At 47.6% G+C, this 25,629-nt stretch overlaps 1 protein-coding gene across 1 annotated transcript in view; it reads left to right on the forward strand.

Annotated features, from left to right (window-relative positions):
• The window catches only part of LOC125931384 (glutamate receptor 3-like), a 111,072-nt gene that overhangs the window by 15,318 nt on the left and 70,125 nt on the right, over positions 1 to 25,629 (forward strand). Inside the window, exons 2-3 of the mRNA XM_049643286.1 lie at positions 4 to 104; positions 1,291 to 1,449. Coding sequence (XP_049499243.1) covers positions 4 to 104; positions 1,291 to 1,449 — 260 coding nt within the window. The remainder of the gene's footprint in view (positions 1 to 3; positions 105 to 1,290; positions 1,450 to 25,629) is intronic.

The raw sequence follows: 25,629 nt of genomic DNA on the forward strand, positions 1-25,629 counted from the left end.
CAGGCAGAAGAAAATGGGGCAAAACGTGCTCCGGGCGGTCTTCCTTTTAGTCCTGGGGCTTTTGGGTCATTCTCACGGAGGATTCCCCAACACCATCAGCATCGGTAAGCGAGAGCAAGCCGCCGGCCGGGCCGGGCTCCCCTGCACCCGAGACCCCTGCCCTGGCGGGGCTGCCGCGGCCGCGGGTCCCGGTCCTGCACGGCCCGGGGAGGGGACCGGGGCCGGGGACCGGACAGGATCGGAGGGCACCTGAGCCCCCGGAGAGCCGGCGGGTGTGGGGAGTGGCGGGGACGGGAGAGGGGTCTCCTGGGGCTGGGGGTGGGAGCGGTGGGCTGCCGCGTTTTGCGAGCCGAGCGGAGCAGGGGAGGCACGCAGGAGGCCGGGAGGCTGCAAAGGGGCCAAGAGTCGCGGCTTTTCGGCTGGCTGCTCTGGACTTTGCCATGGCGTGCGTGCCGCGGCTGGAAGTTGTCCCAGGGTGATGCCGCCTGTCTGGCCGCGCCAGGGCGCCCCGTCCCGCCTGTCCGCCTCCCCGAGACCGACCGGCGCTGGGGGAGCTGGAAGCCCACCCTGGAGCGCCCGGACCCCGGGCGGCCGCCGGGGCCGGTGGCGGATGGGGTAGGAGGCGGGGGCTGAGGCGAGGAGCGGGCGGCGAAGTCACGCAGACCACGAATTCATGAATTGCCGCTGTGTCTGGCTGGAGCCCGGCTCCTGGGCGCTGGGAGAGAGTTCTCTCGGCTTCTGTCTTGGATTTACAAGTCCGGAAGTTAGAATTGTTGCCATTACTGAACCAGACCCCTGTATTGTCCTGGGGGAGGGGGGGAATGGCTATGGGGAACAGGACGGGGCAGCACGGGGAATGGAATTGCTTTTCTGCCCAATCCTTCCCGTTGCACCAGAAAAAGATGAACCAGCTTGTGGAGATGGGCGTCGGGGTAGGAGGTGGGGCGGGGGGGGGGGGGGGAGAGAAGTGGAGAGGAAGCTACTGCCTGAGAAAAAACCAAGTCCCGATGTTGGTTCCGTCGTCCGACTCCAAAGCAGCCCCTTCTCCCGTCTGTCCCCTTTTCCCCTTCTCCCAGCCTCTTCTTTTCCTCTTCAAGTCAGGAGGAAAACCAGGTTTCTCTTGGCCAAAATTTGAGTTCACAAGAGTCTAGAAAGACACACAGGTTGAAAATCAATAATCACCGCACAGCCCGGTACCATTGAGAGATATCGCCTGTCTGTAGCGCTCCCCAATTTCTAACCGGTCCTGGGGGGGGGCACAAGCCAAATCTCGGTTCCTTTTGCTTATAGGTGGACTTTTCATGAGAAACACGGTGCAGGAGCACAGCGCTTTCCGCTTTGCCGTGCAGTTATACAACACCAACCAGAACACCACGGAGAAGCCCTTCCATTTGAATTACCACGTAGATCACTTGGATTCTTCCAATAGTTTTTCTGTGACTAATGCTTGTAAGTAGATCTGCTTTTCCTCCCTTTGGGACCTTGGGGACCGCATTTGTATTTTGCTTGTGGGACTTGGGGTCTGCGTGTGTGCTGGGGGTGGTGGTGATTGCCTCAGTAGACGTTGTACGGGCCCTAGTCAATCCAGGTTTCATGCGACCTAAATCAACTCCATAGGATCCTGCTGAGGGACTTGAGGTAGGGCACAAAACTCTGTTGTGAATACTGTCAGATGCGAAAGTTTTATCCCCCCCCCCAAACTGGCGTTCCCTCCCCCACACCCTCCCCCTCCCCTCTTTAGGCTGGAAAAATAAAGAAAGAAAAAATAGCATGGCTGTTCAGGGAGATTTCTTCAGATGGGATAAAAATAAAAAGAAACCTCTTGATTGAGTTAATTCAGGATGTACATTACTTGACTGATAAAGCTAGAGCCTGGCTGTAGGAACGAGCTGAATTTGACAATCGCCTAATATTTAGGAGCCAAATATGAGAAATTCTGCAAACAAGTGACCTTGAGGCACAGATCAGGCTGGGTTCCCTGGCCTCTTTCTGTCCTATAATATCACCTCTCTTACTGTGAGAGCTCTGATAGGAACTGATAAGACAACAAACTCATTACAAGTGATGAACGCCTGGCAAACGGAGGGGAAGGGAGAAGACAGTGCTCAGCTTACTATTTGGAAAGCTACTTCTGTCTCCTCTAGTGTTGTTCACCCCCTGATTCTTAAGGCCCACACAGTTCTTAGAGCAAAAGGTGGAGGGGGCATACAGCTGAAAACCTGAATATGAAAAGGGAGGAATTTCATCAGCCCCAAAGCTGTTTCTGAAATATCTAGCTGTGCTCTGTGATTGTCCCTCTGGAAAGGGGACATTTTGAGAGGCAAAACCATGGGATCCCAAATGACCAATAGCCTGTTGGACACAGTTTTTTTTCTTGAATGGAATGTTTTATGGGAAAGACTGATGGTTCTTCATCTAAGCTGATTTTACAAAGTTTTCACAACAGTGAGGCTGATGATGGCATAAATATGTTTTGCTTTTATGGCTGGCATAGTTTGGCATTTGGAATTTTTGAATTTTATTTTAAGAGAGAAATGGTATTTGGTTGGTTGGGTGAAACTTTGTATATAACTTCCTTCAAATTCTTGTGTCTCAAAGGATGTGTCGCTTCCAAAAACTGTTGTAAGGGTCACCAAGGGCACAGGTTCCTTGGGTTTGAAGACTTAGGTCAAGGGGATGGGGTGAGGTACTTTGAAGAAATGTGACACTTATCAGCTTTAAGAAAATTTTAGCTGAAGGTACAGATCCTTATATGAACATGTTCTGAGATACTCTGTATTTGACATTCATTGGCTTTCCGACATTGACAAAAATAGGAACTTATTAATTCCAGCTAAGTGTGAAAGTTACAAAATGTCTGTCTATACTTTGCATCTTATTTCAGTAATCCCAGCCTGTCGCTACAGCACTTACAACACACATCTGACTCTTAATCCTGCAGCACTGTGATCTTGTCAAGAGGCTGAATCTCAAATGCAGCTTCCTAAGTATCAATTAGAACAGATTTAAAGCCAAATACATAAAACTAGCAGGATTTACTATTAATAATGAATAATATTTACTTCAACTCACTTTAGTGTCTTTCCACTGATGAGGACTGGGATAAGAGTGCCAATTGACTTCTTAGGAATGATTGATTTCCAAGGTTTTTGGTCCTGTTTTTCTATGGTCCAATCAGATTGACACCCACCTGCCAAAGGCCATGGAACCCTACCAGGGAGCAATAATGAAGTGATCCTTGCCCTGTGAACAGCTCGGTTTGAGAACAATCTAGGCACTAAGTCATTCATATTCATATCAGTGTCGAGGTGCATTGATATCTTAACCTCCCAGGCAATAAAGGAACAACCATGGGGTAGGAAAAGAAACAGAGTGACCCCCGTAGCCCCCAAATCCACAGCACTTCCGTTTATAAGCTTACAAGGCTAGGTTATGTGGGATAGTGGGTGTGGCTCACTGGACAACAAGAAAGACAAAACAAAACAGTGACCTTGCTCTTAGTTATGCCAAATACACATATATGCACACAAAGACACACACACAGGAGAAATATCCAGAAACCAGTGATGTGTACCCAGCTGCCTGTTGCACTCTCAGACTTTACAGCTCAGAAGACAGAGGAGGAAAGCTACCATCTTCTCTGGTCCCTGAAACAGTTCCTCTCTGAATGTCACAATCATTGAATGGGGGCCAGATCTCAAAGCTGTCTCCGGGCAGCTGCTGCCTAGAAGCTTAGTATGAGAAAGAGGACTAGTCCAACCACAGGCCAATAGTCTCTGAATGCTGAAAACAAGCATTTCAAGGGGCCTTGGAATCCCTGGAGGTGTATCTCATCCCCCCCACCCCCCCCCACCCCCGCCCTGGCCTGTGGCCTTAATTGTTCTTTTTCTCATGGAAATAGACATACTGGCAAAACAATACTAGTTGAGTATCGGGGCCTGGCAGGGACCCCAGGTTCCAGTCTTCCAACTGACCGCACTATTGTACGGAGGAGAAACCCCTAGCTTTTTTATCCTGCCCCTTCCTGGAGACCTAGGAAGAATTCAAGTAAATCCCTGATGAGTCCAAATCTGGTCAGTCACCTCTCCTATCTGGTTCACTATGGAACAGGATGGCAAAAATTAAAGGAACTTGTCCCTGTCCCCATTCAGAATTCCTAGTTTCAGCCTATCCTAGCACTAGAATTGATTTCTTCCCATGATAGTCCCTTCATCCCCAATCGTTGGTCAGGCACACACTTTCCAGGGCAGAGGTATGCAGCTAAACAAACACTGAGAGAATAAACAAAGGGTAATGTTTTCTGGATGTGTCCCTCCTCTCCTCTCTCCCTCTGCATCCCCTTCCCCAATGTTTCCAGGAGGCTTCCTTGCAATGAATCCCAGGCATCAGTTAAAGACTATTCTTCACCAGTAACCAATTTTTTTTTTGCACCACCCCCAAGAGGTTTACTTAAGACAGACTCCAACTTCGCTCTATGTCTTAAGAGGCCAGTAAAAGCCTCTTTGGCTTTGAAGGGTGGTTCATTTGGGGTCTCAGTTCAGAGGTGAATTGAAGTGTATACAAAAGCCTCCTCTGTTTTGGAGAACATGTTCCCATTTCATAGGAATTCATCGAGTTTGCAGTCTTATTTTTCAGTTTAGCTAGATGACCCCAGAAAGAGGGATGGTGTGAAAATCATGATTTGAGGATACGTGCATTCAAACGCACAAACAGGGGCACCCTCACACCCAATCAGTATATATGAAAAGAGATGTGCACACACATTGTGAGTTACATGTCTGTTCTTTAAAAACCAAATTTGATCGTTCTAGGGCTTTGGGGGATGTGGTAATACCAAGGGAGGGCCACGTCTCATTTGCGTAGCTTTGCTGCCCCGGTTCCTCAGAACCGCCCCCGATTCCCTTGAAGTCCCCTCCTGTGTCTTGCTGCTGTGCACTTGTGGTGTGCTCCACACGACATCGCCCCAGCCTCTGCAGTGTCAGCTCATTAGCACACAGATCTCATATTCCCTCTCCGCACTGTCATTGCAAAAATTGCTGTTGTACACCTTTACAGCCAACAAATGTGCTCGTGGATTACGCACTGTTTGCAAGAAGCAAGGAAAAGGCAAATGTAACCTTAAAGGTTATTCACCACGGAATTGTGCTCTAAACGCATTGGCTTAAATAAAAATCTGTTGATGGAGGCGCAATAGTGATAGTGGGACTTGGGAGCGCAGGCTCTAATGGAGCCCCAGGCAAAATCCCTTTGGCTGCCTAAATCTAACTCATCAGCTGCAAATTTTTATTCCATTAATTTTTTCTCCCCAAGCCCTGTGAAATATACCTGCTGAGAGCATGCTCCTTTCATAACTGAGCGCGTTTCGCTACCAAGTGTACTTAGCTGAGACAGGTTTCCGTCTCTTTGCCCACAGAGTCACAATCTAATTATCTAATTATTCTAATTGCCAGGATCCATTTAACTGTTTAGGCCCGTTTGGGAAGGCAACGTGTCCCCTATCTGATTCTCTGCTCTTTGGTGGGGTCTGTTTTGTTTTCGTGTTGGTCTTTTTCACGTATTCTCTGGAACCAGGGCGAAGACCTGCTCCAGTCCTCAAACAGATCTTCATTATACTAACCAATGTCGACCGCTCCAGCTCTACCTCCCACCCCTAGTTCCCCCTCTTTGCTGCTGTCCCTGTCCTCTGTCTGCTGGCCAGTCTTCAGTAAGCTCACTGGCTTAGCTCACCTCTCCGCCCCTCTGGCCAGCTGGCTTAGCCCACTGAAGCACGGAGAGGTCGCCTCCGTGGTGCCAGTCAAAGACTTAAGTCACCTTCTCACAAGGTTTATTGTGGGTTTTTTTTTAATCTATTTTTTATGTGGAGAGGAGGGAGGAAGGTGATGCTGTTCATTTGGGCCATAAAAATAGATGGCAATCAGCAGGCTGTAAAGGTGAGTTTCCAGCAAAGTGTACCACCTCCCCTAGAAGGCAGCTTCCTGTTGATCTACTAAGTGGGGGCGAGGGACGGACAGGAAGCGTTTAAGAGGAAAGAACAAAGAAAACTATTGTTCTCTCTCTGCGCTCACAGCCAAAGGAGCCACGGTTTTTCTTCCTCTCAGCAAATTGAACTTTTTTCCTTAAAATGAAAACTGGTTTTCCACATCCCCCACTTCGGCCTCTAGCTGAGGTTTCTTTAAACCTGCATCTCCATCCCCAGCTCCCCAAGATTGAATGAGAATAGTGGGGGGCTGGTTGGGATTTTTATTCTCTGTTTTTGGCTCCTGATGTATTTGTTTCAAGATGTCATTATTATGGGTAGGCAGAGGTGATTGGCTGCTTTTATTTTAACGGACTGGAAAATAAATGAAGCCACCCAAGCGTTGTTATCAGTCTTCTTTTGTGGATAAGAGATTTGTCATTCTTATATGGTGGGTTAAAGGATTAAAAGACAGCATGGATTTTCAGAGAGGGCCAGAATTTTAGAAGATAGAATTCGTAACTTTGGGGGAGAGCGTAAACATGCTTGTCCAGATGATTTAACTTTGAACTTCTTAGCCTGAGACTACAGAGCTATCTGAAGGGCCTTTCACACAACTTTCTGTCTTCTCTGAGGGTCGGGAATATATCTACCTACTTTTACCTGGTCCGTTACAGTAAATCCCGTGTTGAGTTTCTTCCTCTGGCTTTGATACTTTGGATCTGATTAGACAAAATGTCCGCAGGAGGGTGCAGTTAAAACCCTAGGTGGGGGCGCTGGGTGTTCTTCAGCAAGAGCGTAGGAGTTGTGCAGACGCAAAAGGAACCCCCTGCTCGGGAAGTGTCTGGGCTCCAGACGTAGAGCTACAAATAGCCTCAGCCTGTGTGTGGGATGAGCCTTGAGCTAGGGCAGCAACCCCCACCCTCCGAAAAGGGGTTAGTACTTAGCAAAAGGTGAACACAAGACCGAATTTGTCCTGTTTCACACTTCTGCCTTTTCTTCTCTTGCCATAATTTCCCCATCCTGCTCTGTGTGCCTAGCCCACACCATTTTGCCAGTCCCCGGGTGGGCCCTGATTCTGGCATCCCATCCCCAGTAAACTTACCTAGCGACTGTTCTCCGCTCCGGACTTTTCCAGACCCAATGCTCCTTCTCTGTCAGAATATCTCTGTTCTTGATCCATCCTGTTGAGGGCCTGTACTCTAGGGGTGACAGCATTTTATCTAATACAGGAATCTAGCTGAAAGTGGCTGATAAGGGGTTAGTATACCTAACAGGGGAATATTTGCTGCAAAACCAGAGACTATGGGAACCATAATGCCTCAGTTTCGAGGAACGAAAGATACTCACATGGGCGTGTTTCTGGACATGATGCACGGGGTGGCTGTTCACTCTACCCAAAGCAAAGATCAGCTGGCCCTGGTCATGGAAGACCTATGTGCAGACTTGCACATAGTAGGTTCGGTGTAAGTACACCCATGGCACGGGGCAGGTGCAGCTTCAGCATGTTGAACTTGGCCTTGGGGAGCAGCCACGGTTCGTAAGGATTCGTTTTATTAAAGAAGTAAATATATACAGCCTTTTTCATGTCAACCATACCTCAATTAAATGGTCTGAAAAAGGGTAAACTTTTTATATGTACTACCAAAAGAAAAAAAAAGGAGGCTGCTGTAGAATCCAAAGGTGCCTGCGTGGGCACTGCCAGGAGATGTGCCCGCATGAAACGGAGGTCCGAGGAGGGGAGAGAGGTGGTGAGGAGGCCGAAAAGTCTCATCCTGCAAGTTGCCTTTCCCTGGGATGGCACGTGGAATGCCATGATTACACAGCAGCATCCCCCTCACAGACGCGAAGTGGTAGCTCTGGAGGGAGGTGGAGAGGAAACACAGCGGGTAATGACCCCTTAACCCTGTGACACACGGTTCGGTCTAGAACAGCACTTCTCAACCTTCCGTGTATGCACCAGTCACCTGGGAATCTTGTTAAAATGAAGCTCCTGACTCAGTAGTAGGTCCCCGGTAGGGTCCAAGAATTCGCATTTCTAGCAGACTCTGAGGGAATGCCAATGCTGCCAGGACTCAAACCACTTTGAGTAAGAAGAGACCAGAGCAGGGAGACTGTGATTACCCAAGAAAAAAGGGTCTGGCAGACAAGCTCTTACTCAGATCTGTTCCTCTTTGCCTTCCAAAGAAGGTTCTGTAAGGGACGCAGCTGGCCCATTCTGGCTCCGGGATGTCCCTATCATACTCCCAACAACGCTGTGTCCGTTTCAGCCATGTCTATAGGCGGCAGGATTAGATGTCTGATGAGAGCGTCTACATAGAGTTGCTTTTTGTGGGGATTTGGAAGACACTGGAAGGCAGGCTGAGAGAGGAGGCAGCTCATGAGCCAGGATGACAGAGTCTTGGCTCCTTGCCACACCCCAAAGTGTCCCTTTTAAGAAGCAACCTGCCCGAGAGAGTTAAGGTTGGCATGGAGTTACAACTGCCTTTCCACTTTGCTTCTCTGGGTCTGCTCTTCAGCTGTCTGACTTCCCTTCAACAGGGTGAGAATCCAGAAGTACACCACAACCCGAATTCTGCCCGGTTCCCTAACAACTTGAAAACTCGACTTCATTTTTGAGGCTGGTGCCAAGACCACATGGCGAGGTAGAGGGCAGGAAAGGGAAGTGATGTCACTTTCCAACATATCTAAGCTGAGGGCTGTTCCAGGGAAGTCACAGGAAGCTTACTCAGTGTCATTTGAAGACTGCCAAATTTTACCCCAAATATTGCCCCCCTTCAGCAGTCTGCCATTAGTCTGAAATTCCACAAACTCATTCATTTGCGTCACCGCACTTAGGCCTGTGCAAGCATGCTAACTGAAAGTGAATGACTTAAATCCTTATCAGCCATTAGTATTTCAACCAGAATTCTTTGATCAGGTTACCACCTATTATTACCTGGAAGAATCCTTAGAGGAGGTTTTCCGAGACAGGTAAGTGGACCAAAACAAGACTCCTTCCCAAGAAAGTGGGGCATCAAATGGATGGTGGGCATTCAGGGGGCACTGAGATAGTCTTGAAGATGAGGAAGAGTCCCTCAAATACACTTCACCTATTTTGCAACATTTGACTTTCTCCATGGATAAATTCTGGTAGCTTACTCCCTAAGATTTTTTAGTTGCCTTTGACCCTTCAAGTCGCACCCTTTTGATAGTGGTGGGTCTGTCGTCTCTTTCACGAATGGTTGTTTGCTGCAACAGATGATCTCAGCCTCTAGATTCCCCACAATTACTGTGGGATATTTTCGGAAGTAAAACCAGTTTGTGATGAGGGATGGTGAGGATTTTAAAAACCCTTTTAAAAATGCTGCAATCAAAAATAGTTCCCTTTCAATTATCCATGATTGGCTGATCTACCTTGCCAATTACTCATTGCAACGGGGGCCTCATTCTTGCAGCTGCCCAGAAAGGGATCAGGCTACCAGCAATGAATGAGACAGGAAGGGATCCGAACCCAGCTTGCAGAGGAGTAATTGTGCCCACGTGGGTGTGGGTCTCTGAGTGGGTGAACACCTTTATACATGTAAGGTAGAAAGGCTGCCAACATCCACAGTCAGCCAGAACCTGTTACAGATTCTCAAATATTCTTCTATTTCACGATTTCCAAAGCTACTTGTTGGCTAGCTGAAAACAGTATTTCTTGAGTTGGACCACTTGCATCAGAATCACCAGAGATGCTTTTTAAACATACGGTTTGCTAGGTCACATTCCAGATGTTTTAAATTAGAAAATATGAGGATAGGCCTTTTTTAAAAAAACAAAACGAAACAAAACAAAACACAAGCTCTATGGGTGATTCTAAAGGACACTCAGTTTGGGAATCACTAGTTTCATTGGCCCTCGTAGCATAAACAGAGACCTATGGATTCAGATAGCACATTTGTTGAGGACCCACTAAGCACCAGGCTCTTAGGTTCAGGCACGTTCACATACGTTACTTCTGTGAGTAAGTGAGGGGCTGTTGGCCCACGCAAGCGTTAGCGAGAGGCTCTTGGGTTGGAAATCCAAACTTGAAAGGACTCCAACTAGCCTCAAGTCACGGTCTCTGAGGTAAACAAAGCAAAACTGCTCTTTGCAATGGTTTTCTTTTTGACAGTGCTGCTTCTCTTCTTTGCTTGTTAGCTCACGACTGGTCCTTAGCCGTGCCATAAGCTAGATGTCATGGCAGATGCCAGCCCGTGTGTTCACAAGCAGATGTACCGCGGTTTATATGTTATTCATTGTGCTATCCTTGCTATCAACAAATCTAAAACCAGGGCTATCATTACACTAATAATAATAACTATCATTCACGGAACCCATACCATGTAGACCACATGGCATTAAGCCTTCTACCTGCCTGACCTCATGGAATCATCACGACATTGCTAGAAAGGAGATACTCTCACCTTCATTTTAGCGAAGAGGAATCAGGTGGTTCACAGTCTACATAAGCAACTGGCTTCAGGTGACACAGGTAGCTAATTAGTGAAGCCAGGATTCTAGCCGAGGTATTTCTGCCTCTGGAGCCTGGACTCCATTTCAGCTGGGGTGGGAACCTCAGAGGATTACAGGGGCCAGGTGGATGGCACAAATGTGTAAATTGGGCCAGGTGTGGCATGGTGGGGCCTGTGGCAATCTGGACAGTCCATGTCCCTACCTGAAGACACTCCTGTCCAATTTTTTAAAAAACTGGGGACCAGCAAAACTGGGCGAAGGTGAGTCTCTGCCCCCTGCGCTACACTATCCCCCTTCCTCTAGCTCCAAAGTTACTCGTTGAGGGAAGTTCTATTAACTCCTAGTTAAAAGTACTGAGAAAACCAGGAGCACCTGGGTGGCTCAGTTAAGCGTCCAAATTAGCTCAGGTCATGATCTCAGTGCGTGAGTTCAAGCCCCACAGCGGGCTCTGTGCTGATGGCTCAGAGCCCGGAGTCTGCTTCGTTCTGTGTCTCCCTCTCTCTCTCTCTGCCCCTCCCCCACTCGCTCATGCTCTCTCTCTCTCTCTCTCTCTCTCTCAAAAATAAACAAGACATTAAAATTTTTTTAAAAAAGGTACTGAGAAATCCAGAAAATCTCTTTCTCACAAAAAACCTAGTTGACCATCTCCTCTTAGCGTGACGTCAAGATACCTCAATATGCCAGAACTTTCTCTCTTCTGTGCACATACTTACGGTCCTATGTGCATATACTGTATATCCAGTGGCCTTTCACGGTTGACCAACCTTGAGTAACCTTCCTCCGGGCAATGCTGAGGCCTGCAGCAAGAGCAGAAAGCTCGCACAGGGTCATTGCCAAGTGCCCCGCCGGTCAGAAAGGCACTCCGCCGGTCAGGAGGTGCTATAGGGGAAACGGCTTAGATTCTGCCAATGCAAATCCCAGGTCCACAAACGGGAGGTCACCGGGTCAAGTGGGGCTCTGCCAACAATCACCCAGCGTAGGAGCTTCCCATACACCCCAAGACAGAGGCTTGCTAACTTTAGACCTGGGTCCAAACTAGAGACGTATAGTTCGTTGCGTGGAGCCGTAAATTGACCTAAGCCAATCAGGTCACTCAAATCATTAGGTATGTTTTGTCGGATATCAGTAGCTTGCAGTAGTTAGAGGGAGCGCTATAGGTCTTCTCCCCATAACCTCACTATCAGATTTAAAAGTGAGCCTCAGACAAAATTCTGTTTCTCATTAAAATAATAGCAGGCAGGCATAAAAATAATTGGACAGCCTCTTCCGTAGGCTCAGTCAAGTCCAGCTGCCTCTCCTGTTAGGTGCTCCGACAGCACCTTGCACGGAGGTTCACCTGGGGCAGACAGACAATATTCTAGTGGTGGGTTGCAGGTACCCAAGAATCCTCATTAGCGGCTGCCCCCAGGACTACTTATGAATTAAGTCCAGGGTACCATTTGTAAGGAAGAACACTATAGAGCTTGTTAGATTCTTATGTCTTCTTTCTGCTGGTTTGGGAACACCTCTGCCATATTTCTAGCCGATCAACATATATTGAACACCACTGAGGTCACCAATGAGAAATTTAAAGCTAATTCTAAAAGCCTCTGGTGTTCATTAGAGACAAAGATACCCGAAGTGCTTGTAGAACTACTTCTTGACTGGAATTTTCAAATGCTAGATAACCACACCTGCACTGTGTATTTTCCGGTAAGAGTAACTGACCCCCTTAAGGGTGTAGATTCAGACTAAATAGCCCACATCTACACCACACAATTGATGTTGAAGTCTTATAGAGTAAATTACAGAAAACCTAACATTTGAGATACCATATTTCTTATGGCCCTTGGAAAGGAGTGTATGCTGTAGGGGGATTAGCAGTGTAGCTCTCGGGTTGTGGTTTTTATCATTGGTAAAATGGGGAGATTCTTCTGGATGATCTCTAAGGAGGCTTCCATTTTTGACATCCTATCATTCAGTCTTGTCTAATTTCTAGAAATTAGTCACAGTCTTCTAGTCACAGTCTCATTGACATTTCTCACCTAGGAAAGATCATCCAGAATGAAGCCCCTCAAATTCTTTGTCTACATCTAGAAATTTCTCTTTATATTGATCTATTTTCTGGCTTTACAGGACTACCATAAAACTATTAAATCCTTGAACCCAAACCAATAGAACCAAAACCAGTGTTCCTAGCCAGTGGTGGCCTCTCCTTGCTTACCATCTCACCTCTTCCACTTACTAGCTGTGAGACCTTGGGGCAAGTTCACTTAACTCCGCTGTGCCTCAGATTTCCCAGTTATAAAATGGGGGTAGTAATAGTCTTCACCTCATAGGGTTGTGGAGAGTGTCAAAATGAGACACTTTGTAAGTCCACATAAAGTACTTCAAATAGTGCCTGGCATATACTGGATATTATTATTATCAACATAATCATGAGTTTAAAATCCTTTGAGCTTTTAGTCCTGAAAACAGAAACCTCTTATGACCTCGTGTCCCTTGACGGACCAGATTTCCTTCCTGAACAGCCACCCCAGTCTGAGACTTTCTATAGTGCTAAGCTCTTCCCAGAACCCAAAATTCTGTTTTCCTGCCACGAAAGCCATCACAGCACCCCTTCAGATCACTAGCCCCCCACCGTGACCCGCTGCATCCCTCCACCATGCATCCGGACTTGCCCGTCCAGTGCGTCTCTGGGGAGCGACAGCTACTCAGATGCTCTGTGGTCAAAGAACTCAGAGATGCATTTTTCTGCATAATCTACAGACTAAGGGTCCAAGGGAAGACCTGGAGTCTTTTTTCCCAAACGAATGGGATTCTTTGCCTCCAAGTCCATCTACTTCCAATCACAAAGATGAGTCATCCTTTCTGCTCTTTTGTGACGGCGCGTTGTGCGAATAGGACACAAGTAGTCCCCCTGACTTTCCAAAGGCCCAGGAGGCATCCGTGAGTCTCTCAGAAGGAAACACGTGGGCCACTCTCCCAGGGGGCTGGCGCTTCAGCCAGGCCCTAAAGCTTCTCTTAGACACGGGGCTGCCCGCTGAGGGATTCAAGGAAAAGCAGCAAGGAACTGCTCAGGGCCTTCTTGGAGGGAGCCCCTTCATATCCTCGGGCAATGTTGGCCCATCGTTGGGTGAGATTTCTCCAAGGGTCTTAGAGACCAGAGCCCCAGGAACTGAGGAGAGAGGCCCTCCATACAGCCCTTTCTTTTCTAAAGCGGGCAGCATCCTGGCACGCATGCATCATATTCCTCTTGCCATAGTCCTTCCTACTTCCTGGTGACACTTAGCATTTGCTAATCCTTTTAGCCTAATCCTTTTAGTCCCTTGCCATCCAGATGATGACAGCTCAGTGGTGACCCACTTCTGGCACATCTCTGAGTCTAGTCAGCCCTTTGAGTAAAGATCACTCAAAGCCCTTTGCGTCCACTTTGCGCAAGGGTTCCTCAGGGTGCCCTTTGACCCCTTTGACCTCCTGGTTCCTGTCAATCCCAGCTTTTACTGTCCCCAGTTCTTCCCTCTACTGCCTGTAGATCTGTAAACCATGACGATAAAAAAACAACAACGGGAAAGTTGAGCTTGCCCCTGGGTAAAGAGACCCAGAGTTACCAAACTCTTCCTACACTCCCTGCCGGCCCTTGGGTTTCACAAAACTCTCTGGAGCAAGGGGTTGCTGTTTCTCCCACTTTGTTTGGGAGCGACCAGAGGACAAAGAATGACTCCAAACTGGAATGCCTGCATTCGAATCTCACCTCTGTCTCTTACTAGTTATATGACCTTGGTAAAATTACTTACCCTTTCTGAACCTCACTTTCCTCATCTGTGAAATGAAGATGAATGTAACAGTAACTGCCTTATAAAATTATTGGGAAGATTAACTGAGATCATCCATGTGAAACATTTAATGTGATGCCTGGCATCTAGTAAGTGTTCAATACATGGTAGCTGTTATTAACATGGAGCACTGCGGGGGTTGGTAAGTGGAAAGGAATAGGATTAGTCAAAACCAAACTGTGGAAGACATTCTTCCCATCTGTGGCCGTCCCTAAAGCCCTCCATACTCGTGTGCACCATCTGTGGGTCTGGAGCTGAAACTAGGCCTGATAGGGTCACTTTTGACTACTCACGGTGCTGCCTCGGGCATAGGGATTTGCTTTGGGGCAAAGCAGAGGAGAAAGAGTTGACTCGATGTCCCCAAAGCCAGCGCATACACGCCATTAGGTGCCATCATGCGATCATTGCGTCGAATCATCCGGAAGGACATGACCCGTTCTGATTTTTTTTTTTTTTATCTGAACTAGATATGCTTGGGGAAAAGCAGCATGGATAGTAATATGATAACCTTGGCACTCGCTGGCTTGAAGGAAAGAACAACCTTTTGTCAAATGTAAAGTCTATTTTAGTGTGTTGAGAGTGGGAGAGTGGAAAAGTGGCTCCTGGAATCTCCACTTAGACGAGGAAGAATGTGGTGCCAGTTGAGCTCTCCCAGCTGCGATTTTTCTGAGTTCTTTTAATTAAGGGTGATGTGTGGATGGAAGTTTAGAGCATATCAGTTTGAGAGGCTGGATTTTCTTCTTTTGATGTTGCTTGCCTAAGTCAGACCAAAAATAGCAAAGGAAGGAGATATGGAAAAGGTTAAAAGAGAAATTTTGCTAATGTGATTTTCCAGCCTTTCAGCCTCCATGCTCTCCAGAGCAAAGGTTAACTAGCTAATTCCACAAGCACCGACTCACTAGAAAGGATCCTGCTGAGGACCACAAGGCATCGCAGTCCTCTTCCTATCCTCTCTTCCTTTGTAATCTGAGGCTGATCTACCAGCATGGTGCCTCCAGCAGGCCCAAACCTGGGTGATGACCAAAAGCAATTTTTTCCCTTTATACCTCAGGGTGCCCTTGCCCTGCCTGCATCACCTCCCCTTCTCATTTCCTCTTCAAGCCAACTAACTGCTGTGTGGCCTCGAGGCAGCACTGATCTTTTTTTCCCTGTCAGATGAGGAAACTGAGGAACAGAGACGCTAAGTGACTTTCCCAAGGTCACACAGCCAGCGGCTGGCTAAGCTGAGATTATAGTGTAGGTCTTCTAACTCTGGCACTTCTCTGGTCTGTCTTCCCAACATAATGCTTTCTCTTTTAACTTTCACCGCCACACAATGGTGTTATGTATGCAAATAACGACAGCCTTGTCTTTTTCAAATAGGTGGCAGAGAGGAAGGATAAACCCACCGCAAGCGAATCAGAAATGCAGGAAAGCATGAGTTTCGGGGGGCACGCTTAAGGGCATCTTCTATTTAGTGCCTCCAATGTTAAGCTGTCATTTTACCACCCTCCGATTTATAGTCAGGAATGAGCAAAATGAAGTCTTGCAGTCCCGTTATAGATCACGGACTGTTGGAGATAGATCAGGTAGTTCTAGTCCAACTACCTCATTTTGTGGATGAGGAACGTGAGGTCAAGAAAGGAGAAGAGATTTGCCAAAGGTGATGCATGGCAGCTCCCTAGTGGTGGAAGCCAGCTAGGGGTCTAGACTGCCAGATTCCCAGTGTGGGGTCTTTGCCACCACGTTTTGCAACCTTACTGGCAGAGTGTTCTACTAAACCAACACCATTAAGTTTTATCACATTACCCTTTGCTGGTGTCTTTTTGCTCTAATTGTTTTATGTAAACAAGTCATATTAGCCCAACTAGATTTTTAAAGCATAAGGACATTTTTTATGATTATAGAAGTTAAAATTGAAAATTAATTCATGCTCACTGTAGAAAAGAAAAAAAGCCTCAAGAATATTGATAAGAAAAACCACCCAAGTAAAGTAAAAAACCACTCTGGGGCGCCTGGGTGGCTCAGTTGGTTGAGCGTCCGACTTCGGCTCAGGGCACGATCTCGTGGTTGGTGGGGTTGAGCCCCGCGTCGGGCTCTGTGCTGACAGCTCGGAGACTGGAGCCTGCTTCGGGCTCTGTGTCTCCCTCTCTCTCTGCCCTTCCCCCAGTCATGCTCTGTCCCTCTTTCTCTCAAAAACAAATAAATATTGGGGCGCCTGGGTGGCGCAGTCGGTTAAGCGTCCGACTTCAGCCAGGTCACCATCTCGCGGTCCGTGAGTTCGAGCCCCGTGTCGGGCTCTGGGCTGATGGCTCAGAGCCTGGAGCCTGTTTCCGATTCTGTGTCTCCCTCTCTCTCTGCCCCTCCCCCGTTCATGCTCTGTCTCTCTCTGTCCCAAAAATAAATAAAAAACGTTGAAAAAAAAAATTAAAAAAAAAAACAAATAAATATTAAAAATTTTTGTAAAAAGGAAAAAAATCACCCCAAACTTGGGTTTTACCATATATAGAGATTTGTATCCTGCCTTTTTACTTTGTATTACATTTTTCCAGACTCCTTAAATGTTCTCCAACAATTTGTTTTTTTGATGTCTATAAATTTTTGTGTCATACAGTGTCATTTTATGGCATATATATGCCGTGATTTATATAACCGTTACCCAGTCTTATGCATTTAGCCGGATACCCAATTCACTGAGCTTTACAATTGCATCTTGGTCTCCTGTAATATCTCCGTCCTAGCCCAGGTCTGAACACACAGCAAATACTTAATAAATACTTGCTGACTGATTAGTTGCCTTGACCTTTCTGGAGGCATCATTATTCCTCCATCAGGTGGGACAGCCAAGAGTGAGAACTTGACCTTGCATCCTCTTTAAGGTACGTGTTAAATAGCTCAAGACAGGCTGTATAGCAACGGTGCTTATGCTCAGAAGTCAGAGTCTGGGCACAAGTCTTGGACCTGTCACTTCCTGGTTGCATAGCCAAGGGCGAGGAACTTAATCCCTCCAAGCCTCAGTTTTGCTGTCTGATAAATGGGGGAAATAGTAGCTCCCACCCCATAAGTGGTGGAAGAAAGTGATAAAATATGAAGAAAGCACTTGGTAGATGGTAAGGACTCAACAAATGTTAGTTGCCCTTAGGAGCATTCTATCTGTCAGAGGAATAAAGCAGCAGACTTGGAGTCAGAATGCCTGGGTTCTTGTTCTATCTCTGCGTCTGTCCAGCCCTCTGATCTTGCGGAAGTCAGTTCACGCGTCCAGGTCTTAGTTTCTTCATCAACAAAATGGGGCTGATAATCCCCGAGCTGTGTACCTTACAGGGATTTTAAGAACATCAAATGAGAGGACGAATGTGGAAGTGTTTTGAAAACTATGACGTATGACCGCTAAGTATGTCAGGTCACGTGTCACGTGTGATTGGTGGTGGTGGGACTGGAGATGCAGAAGGGGTGAGAGACTAGGAGGAGCACTCCGAGCCTGGGGAGGGGTTTCCCAAAGGAGACCCGCCACTGGAATAGGGACTGTTAGAGACACTCGGGACCCTAGAGATCATCTAGCCCAATGACTTAACGTTACACGTGAGAGAGAGTTTCAGAGAAGAGAGAGCCTGACGGCACTGAGCCAGTGGCAGAAACGAGACTAGAACCCAGTCTCCCGATTTCCTGAACAGAGTCCTAAAGCAATCGCCGCAGCTCTTTCTTTATTGACCTTTGTCTCAAAGGGGGTCAGGAAAAAATGTGGTTATTTGGGGAATCCATGCAGGTAGGAGATGATTAGCTGGAGTTTTGTCGCAAGGACAAGCCACATCTGGCATAGCTCTGCTAGATCTTTAAATGCCAACCTCATCCAGGTAAGGGACAGTAAAGGGGAAGGAAGGTGATGGGGGAGGGGGGTCTCAGTCAGGTGAGGTGAGTGTGCCGTTCGGCTTGGCCAGATTCCCGAGGGACTTGTGTTGTTCCCAGCAATGACCGCCGCGGCAGATGGCCTTTCTTTGATTGTTAATATTTATCTTCGCGGTCAGTCCTCAGTTGTGTGTTTTTGGAAAACTTGGTAAAGCAGATGAAATTGCCAGTTGCTTGCAAATACAATTGCCAATTGTTTGAATGAAGGAAATTGATTACAGCCAGAGAACTATTCATTTCCCCCCGGCATGCATACAGCACTGCACCCCCTGAATTGTGTCCCTCCAGGTACTCGGTAAATATATGTGTTGGCTACTTTCATCTTTACGCTATTTTAGCTGAGATGAGAGCACATAAACACTTCCATCTGACAACCTTTTCAAGTTCCACACCACAGAAGGTTATTTTAAAAAGAAACAAGAAAGGGGTTTTTCAATAGCAGACTCCAAAGGTGACTAAAAATGCTATCCAACAAGGCAGCCCGTTAAGAAATGTAGTGTGAAATGTGTCAATATGATAAACCCGAAAGAGGTCTCACTATTCTTAGCTTCAGAACTCTGGCCACCTTCCCCAGCCACCACTGTGGCCCGGACAGAGGTCCATCAAGGATCACCCCGTACCCCAATCGCAAAGTGCCCCCCTCCCTCCCTTCAGCTGAAGGAGACCCCGTTGCCAGAGGCAACTCACCGTCACCCTGCCCTCGGCACAGCTCCTGCAGCGAGGGTCTCCCTGCCTTGGCTGGGAAGCGCTGAGGGAAAGGAAGAGAAAGCTGTTAGAAAGTTCTCTCACTGGTTGCTGGGCCCAAAATGAAGCCGCGGGGGCCAGCCAAAATCAGGCCTCTTGCGTCTGCAGTAAGTGGCCATGGTCTGAAATCAGCAAGGTGGATGGAAAGGTGAAATGACCTTGTTCACCAAGCCCTGTTAATGTAGAACAAGGGGCTCCCCCCGGAAGCTGTAGAGGAACGAACCAGTTTCGGGCAAGTCAAAGGCAGGCCTCCTTCGTGCACTGGGAAGTCCCTCAGCCCAGAGCTGGTGGCAGCTGAGAATGTAAATACAGCCAGATAAGTTTCAGTCCCTTCTTGCTGTCTGGGGACATCTTTTAATCTCTGAGCTCAAAATCGGTGAGGACAACTAGGTCCTCTGACAGCCTCAGTGAAGGAGTCCTGAAGACATGGTCTTAGGATTGTGGTTGTATGTTCCAGTGAAGCTGGGGGGAAAAAAAGAGGGGATGTTTAGGGTTGGTTGGCTCAAACTGAGTTGCTGAAATCTCTGGTTTGTTCAGTTAAATTCTTCCACGCGTATAAGGAAGGCGATGTGTTATGGAAGATAGAAGCCGCTGCTAACTAGCCATATGACCGCCCCTCCCTAGGCCTCCCCTTTCCTCTATGTGCAATCAAGGCATTAGAACTAGGTGACCCCAAAGGTCCTTTCTAGCTTCAAATTGGTTTAATTCAAATGATATCACAAAGTTCCCTCAGGGAGTTTGGGGGTGCTATGCATCTTCCCTTGCTGTCCCCTGCTCAGGAGCTCAGGGCTTTCAGAGGATGCCCCAGACGCCACCAAGATGGCTCAAGACCAGCTTCCACAGCAGAGCCCATGCTCTGGAATTATATTTCGCAGTCAGTTCCTCTACTCCCCAAGCCCTCAGCTGCTATGTAAGGAGGTAGAACTGGTTCTATATAGGCGATTGGTTTTGTTCAGTGCAGTAGGCAAGTTTGGGCTCCAAAGATTAGAGGCAGCGTTGTGTGGGCCTTAAGGATTGAGTTGACCTGGGTTATAACACGGATTCTGCCACTTCCAGCTGTGGGACCTCCACCAAGTTACCGAAACACTCTGTGTTTTGGTGTCTTTCTGTGGAATGATGGTCACAAGTGTGCCTCCCTGCCAGAGTGACTGAGGATCGATTGGGAGAATTCACGTGGAATACTCAGCATAATGCCCGGCACACACTAAATGCTGCCACCGATGGGCATACGTCTCTCCTGTTCACTAAATAGTTGAGCTGAAAATCAAAACCACTAAATCGATTGATTTTGAGCTAATGATCAAGACGTAACTTTTAAGCAGTAGCAAATTATTCAGCTTGTCAGCCCCCACGACCCCTGCCCCCGTTTTGGTCCTATAACAGCACATTCACAATTTAGTGGGGGCATTCTGGAAACTACACAGGCCAACAGGAGAGTGATTTCTGGTGGCATTTGGGTTACCCTCCAAATCATACCAACTTAGATGGATGCTACTTTCATTGCCCTGTGGAGCCAGCCCAGCCTGTAGGGATCCTGTAGGGAGGCAGACAGAGTGGTGGGATCCAGAAGGTGACTCCTTGATATGGCTCATCCGCTCATAGTGCTGAACAATATGCCCCCCTCCTGTTTGAGGTGTCACGTCGAACTGTGAGGCAAGAAAGAGGCCACTACAGCTGGCCCATGTCCTCCGCGGTTGGGGGCCTGGGGGGAGACCAAAGAGAGAGGCTCAGTGTGTGCAGCTGGAAGATGGCAGGTTGAGCCCAAACCCACTTTCAAGATAGGAGATAAAATAACAAGATGAAGTAGAGATAGAACAGCATCAAAGTTGATGAAGTTGCAAGAAAGGTTACTAAAGGACCATTACTTTACTCCTCAAGCCCCGTGTTCTGCTGGGTGTGTGTGTGTGTGTGTGTGTGTGTGTGTGTGTGTTTGGGGGCTAGGGGGGAGATGGGAACAGATAGCATGGAGAATCAGCTTCTCTTAATGCAATTCCAGTTGACCAGACTGTCAGCTCTGACTTGGGGACCCCATAGCTCATCTTACACGGGCTACCTAAGGATAGTTCCTTTCCGTAGGCTTTTCTGAGAAGCCCTCGATCTTTGGAGGAAAGACCCCAGTAATTAATTGGGACACATGCATGAACATAAACATGCCTTCAGAGTTTAATGGATCAAGGAAGGATGTAAAGAGAGATCTTTCCCGCAGAAAGGGGCCGGGTCCAGTAGGAAGGAGGGTGACAGAGACGGCGACCTGCGCTGACTGGTGGCAGTCCACCAGCACGCATCGATGAAGGCGGGTGTAGTATCCACTAAACAGTAAGGGACGCAAGGCAGATATTATCACTATACCCATTTCATGGCTGACAGAACTGAGGCCCAGAGACCTTCATGTGTTGTTCCCAGTAAGCGGCAGGGGTAGGACCCAAATCTGCCTCCTGATCCTGAGCTCTTTCCATTCACCATGCCAGCTCCATGTAGCTGGCACTGTAGCGGAATGAGTGGTTGCACGGAAGCTAATTTTCCAGATACTTGAAGCACACACCTCTCAGCAGTACAAGTGCTATTTTTATTTTAACTGTTTTTGAAGAAAAACTTTCTACAATGCATCCCACACCTCCACGCCTTATTATGCAGAGAATACAGATTACTGTGCTTTTAATCTTCTATTTTCATAGCTTTCTATCTCTTCTCTCACTGTGAGGCTGACAACGTTCAATACTCCCTAGGTTACTGAAGATAGCGTATTAGAAATGGGGTGCTTCTAGAAGCAGGCAGACTGAAATGTGGCAGTTGCCACAAGGGAACAGCATGCAGAATCGGCAGCTACGAAGGTACAACAATCCAGGGCTATTTAGCACGGGGACAAAGAGGCCCGAGAGGCCAGATAGCCTCACGGACAACACAGCCAGCCCTGGGACTGGAGTTCCCGATAAAGACCCAGAACCCCCCAATAGAAAATTGAATTGTGTTGATTGAATTGCACTGGTTTCCCATGGGGAGCTTGTGATGGGGAGAGAGAGGTCCTTCCCAGCCGGGAGGAGTATATTTTTCACTGGTATTGTTTAGAATTGCCTGTCCACGGTGGCCATAAAAGGCAGGCTTTTTGACAGTTTATTATGGCCCTTAAATTCTATACATACAATGCACCCTCTTCTTGTTTGCTCCCCGGGCAGACCCCTCCCCCGCCGCCTCGGTGTGCTGCTGCTCTGCCGGGTTTAAAAAGGCAGGGAGGGGGGTTTCCATTTTGGAAAGATTTCCATCTCAAACGGCTCAAGAGTGCGCGCATTGCAAGGGGCCAATCTGCACTGATCTGGAAAAATGCATCCCATGTGATAAAAAAATCTCTTCGCGCAAACCCACCACAGATCGCCATCCTATTGGCTTGCCGCAATTGCTTGGATCTTTCCAAGTTCCAATCAGAGGGGGCTCCGTTTTGCCCTCTCCATCTCTGTCTCCTCTGACCCGGCAAAGTTTCCCATCTTTCATCCTGTCACTCAGCTAATGGTGTGTGTCCCTCTTGCATACATTCCAGAGTCACTGGCTTCTTTCGCTAGTGGAGTCGTCAGCGAGATGCTAGGCAGATGGCTCACTGGCTGCCGTTCTTGTCCCCTCGCTGCAGCAATCTGTTGTTCTAAATCAAAATGTTAATGAAAAATAAAAGAACACAGTGCCAATGTCTGTCTGATTTAAATTAATATAGAGTCATACCTTTTGAGGCAGGCACAAGGTTCTCCGTACAGGCTACCCATACATATTGGGTTTTTTTTTTTCTCTCTCTAATTAAAATGAAGCACCTTCATCTATGGGAGTCTCTCTTGGTACCCCCAACCTGTTCTTTTTAATAATAACAAAGGCCTAACAGTCAATTTCAGTGTTCCAGGGAAAGGCGCCTCACCTGGAGGAACATAATTTTGAGAGATATTATATGTGATGTCTAATTATAAACATGCTTTGATTAGATGCTGTTTTCAGTACTGGAATGACATGTTTACTAAATGCTTCGAGTGCAGCTCCAACTTAGGCACGTAGTTCTTGAAATCTCTTTCAATCCATTTGTTTTAAAACTGCTGGCAAGATCACCGCTAATTTGCTACTTTCGTTACAAGGGCCCTTTGCTTTCCGTGCACTCAGCACAGGACTCATTTCTGCCGCAGCAACAGGAGAAAGTGTGTGTGTCTGCAAGATCGTGTATGCAAGACAAATGTCACCTTCAGCTTAGAGAGGAACGGACCACTGTTATGTTAACATACCTGGTCGAGGGAGAAATTACCTCAATAGTTTCATTTGCCCCAAACTCCAGAAGCCAAAAGAACGGCGGCGTCAAACAACCGCCTGTGATTCTTCCTGTGATTCTGTTTGGTCGATTTGTAGATTCTGCTGAGGATCACTGATGTTGGGAATAATGAGCGCCATCGCGGTGCTTCCTACCTCCCGGGCATCCTGCTAAGTGATTTACATCTATTTACTCTTGCGATCATCCAAAGAGCCCTACGACTTAGGTCTGTTTCACAGATGAGGAAGCTGAGGCCTAGAGAGGTTTAGTAACTTGCCCAGGGCTACACAATTAGTAAGTGTCGCGGCTGGAGATGAACACAGTTAGCCGGCCCCAGAGCCTTCGCTTTTCACCACAATTCCATGCTAGACTATGCTGGAAGAGCCACACATCCCAAGCTCCTTGGAAGTAAGCTATTGTTTCCTTGCGGGTCTGTGGGAGGTTTTCTTTGCCCAAACTGCCGTGCAGGTTAGAATTAGTCTTCTACTTCAGCAGGGCTTGCTGCTTGCCAAATGCGTGTACTGTTTGCATGTGTCACTGCCATGGACTACGATGAATCAGGCAAATCGGGCTGAGGCAGAAAGCCTGGATTTCCAGGTGGGAGGTGGGGTGCTAGTCATTGGATCAGTCCCTTCCGTGCTGGGCACCAGTCCATCCAATGGTGCTGACGAGAGAAGGCCCAAAGACATAAGGGCCCCGAAGCCCCCATTTGCACCCGTTGACCAGGTAGGGACCCTGCTGGGACACACCCTTCCGTCACCCTGCTTCGGGCTCAGCGCTTCCCTCGACCTATGGGCAGAGCCACCACACAAACTAAACACCATTGAAGTCCAGCCTTTCTCCTGCTCGGAAGCCAGTTCAATTGGAAACAGTAAAAGCTTGTTCTCTCTAATTAAATATATACATTCCAAGCCCAGGGATTTACCGGGGTATCAAGTCGTTCAAGAGAAAAGGTCCCTAGTGGGAAAGGATTGAGTGGAGAGGCCGTTGTTTCCCCCACTTTGGTGGTTGTCGTTTTCTGGCCTTGCCGGGGTCTAAATGAAAATATGAGTTTGGGAAAGGATTATTACCAGACAGCGAGGTATGCTAAACAGAACTCTGGGCTGGGAGCCAGGAGTCCTGGGTTCCAGCTCTGGCTCTGTCTCTAACAGACATGACCTCTCTGGGTCTCAGGTAGACCCTTTCTAAAATGAAAGGGCTGGAGTGAATAGACTCTGAGGGCTTTTCCAGCATTAAATCTGATCTGATTTTAGCTCCCCACACACACTTTTAATGAAAGATGATTCTCCCCAGGGCAACAAGGATACTCGGAGGATGATTTGACCAAATGAAGCGACGATTTGAGCTATTTTGGGGTGTTTCTGAGCAACCAACTCGGACCACTGGAGTCAGAAAGTAGATTTCTTTTTGGTCTGGTCTCTCCCAGTTGATAAGGCTAGATAATTGCTCACCCCTCTGAGTCATCGAATCGTGGGCTTATTGAATCCCTGGGATGGAAAGGACCTTAAAGGTCATCTTTTCCCATCTCCCTTCAGGGCTGGGCTCCCCTTTGTCCAAACATAGCCAGTCGAAGCATGGGATTAGTGCCAGCTTTATATATAAGCAGAAGAGACGTCGTTCACTTGGCTGGAAGTCACCGGTGCTGGGATGGGTCCTCTGACCCTCGCCCCCAAATAGCTCTTCCTCTTGCCCACTGATGCCAGAAGCCCCTGTAACAGAAGGCCTAGACTTTAATTCTACATTGAAAATACACAAGATACACCTCCCTCTGGCAGAGGTGGCACTGTCTAAATTCATACCATGATGCACGTGACTCACACAGCAGATCCTATCAGGAAAGCGGATTTTAATAGGAAAGGGAGCTGAGAGCTACAGAATTCTTGAAAAGGGTGAACCAGGCTTTAGTGACAGGGAAAAGTTATATAGAATGGGAATGGAGGGGAGGGTGAAGCACCGAATATGGTAGCCTAATAGAATGGGTAGCAACTTGGAGCCAGACTTGGGTAGGTATCTCAGCTCTGCCGCTTAACGGCTGTATCACCATGTTGCAGTCTCTTAACCTCTCTGAGTCTGTTTTCCCAACTGTAACATGGGGATAATAGTATCCACTACACATGGATGTCACTGAGAATTAAAGGAGATAATCACCCAAAGCCTTAATTGCAGTATACTTGAGTTAAATGTGCGTTCAGCCCTGAATCCGCTGTGTTGCCCTAGACTGATGGCCTTTGATGCCCCTGTCCTTGGCTGCACCTCTGTGGCGCTCACACATATGAGTGGTGTTGATGCACAGGTCTGCAGCCCCCAGTAAAACTTTCAAGTGGTCTTAACCATTCGTGGAGCTGGCTGAATATCTGATTCAAGCACCAGCCAGAACATCAACTATTACACAACTGAAATACCAACCTAGACCTTGATCTGGATTTACAACCACAGAGGGACCAGCTCTATGTTCATAATTTGAGAGGAACCACATTTTCAAG

This window comes from Panthera uncia, chromosome X (genome assembly GCF_023721935.1).
Source record: "Panthera uncia isolate 11264 chromosome X, Puncia_PCG_1.0, whole genome shotgun sequence".
In the NCBI taxonomy this organism is placed as follows: Eukaryota; Metazoa; Chordata; class Mammalia; order Carnivora; family Felidae; genus Panthera; species Panthera uncia.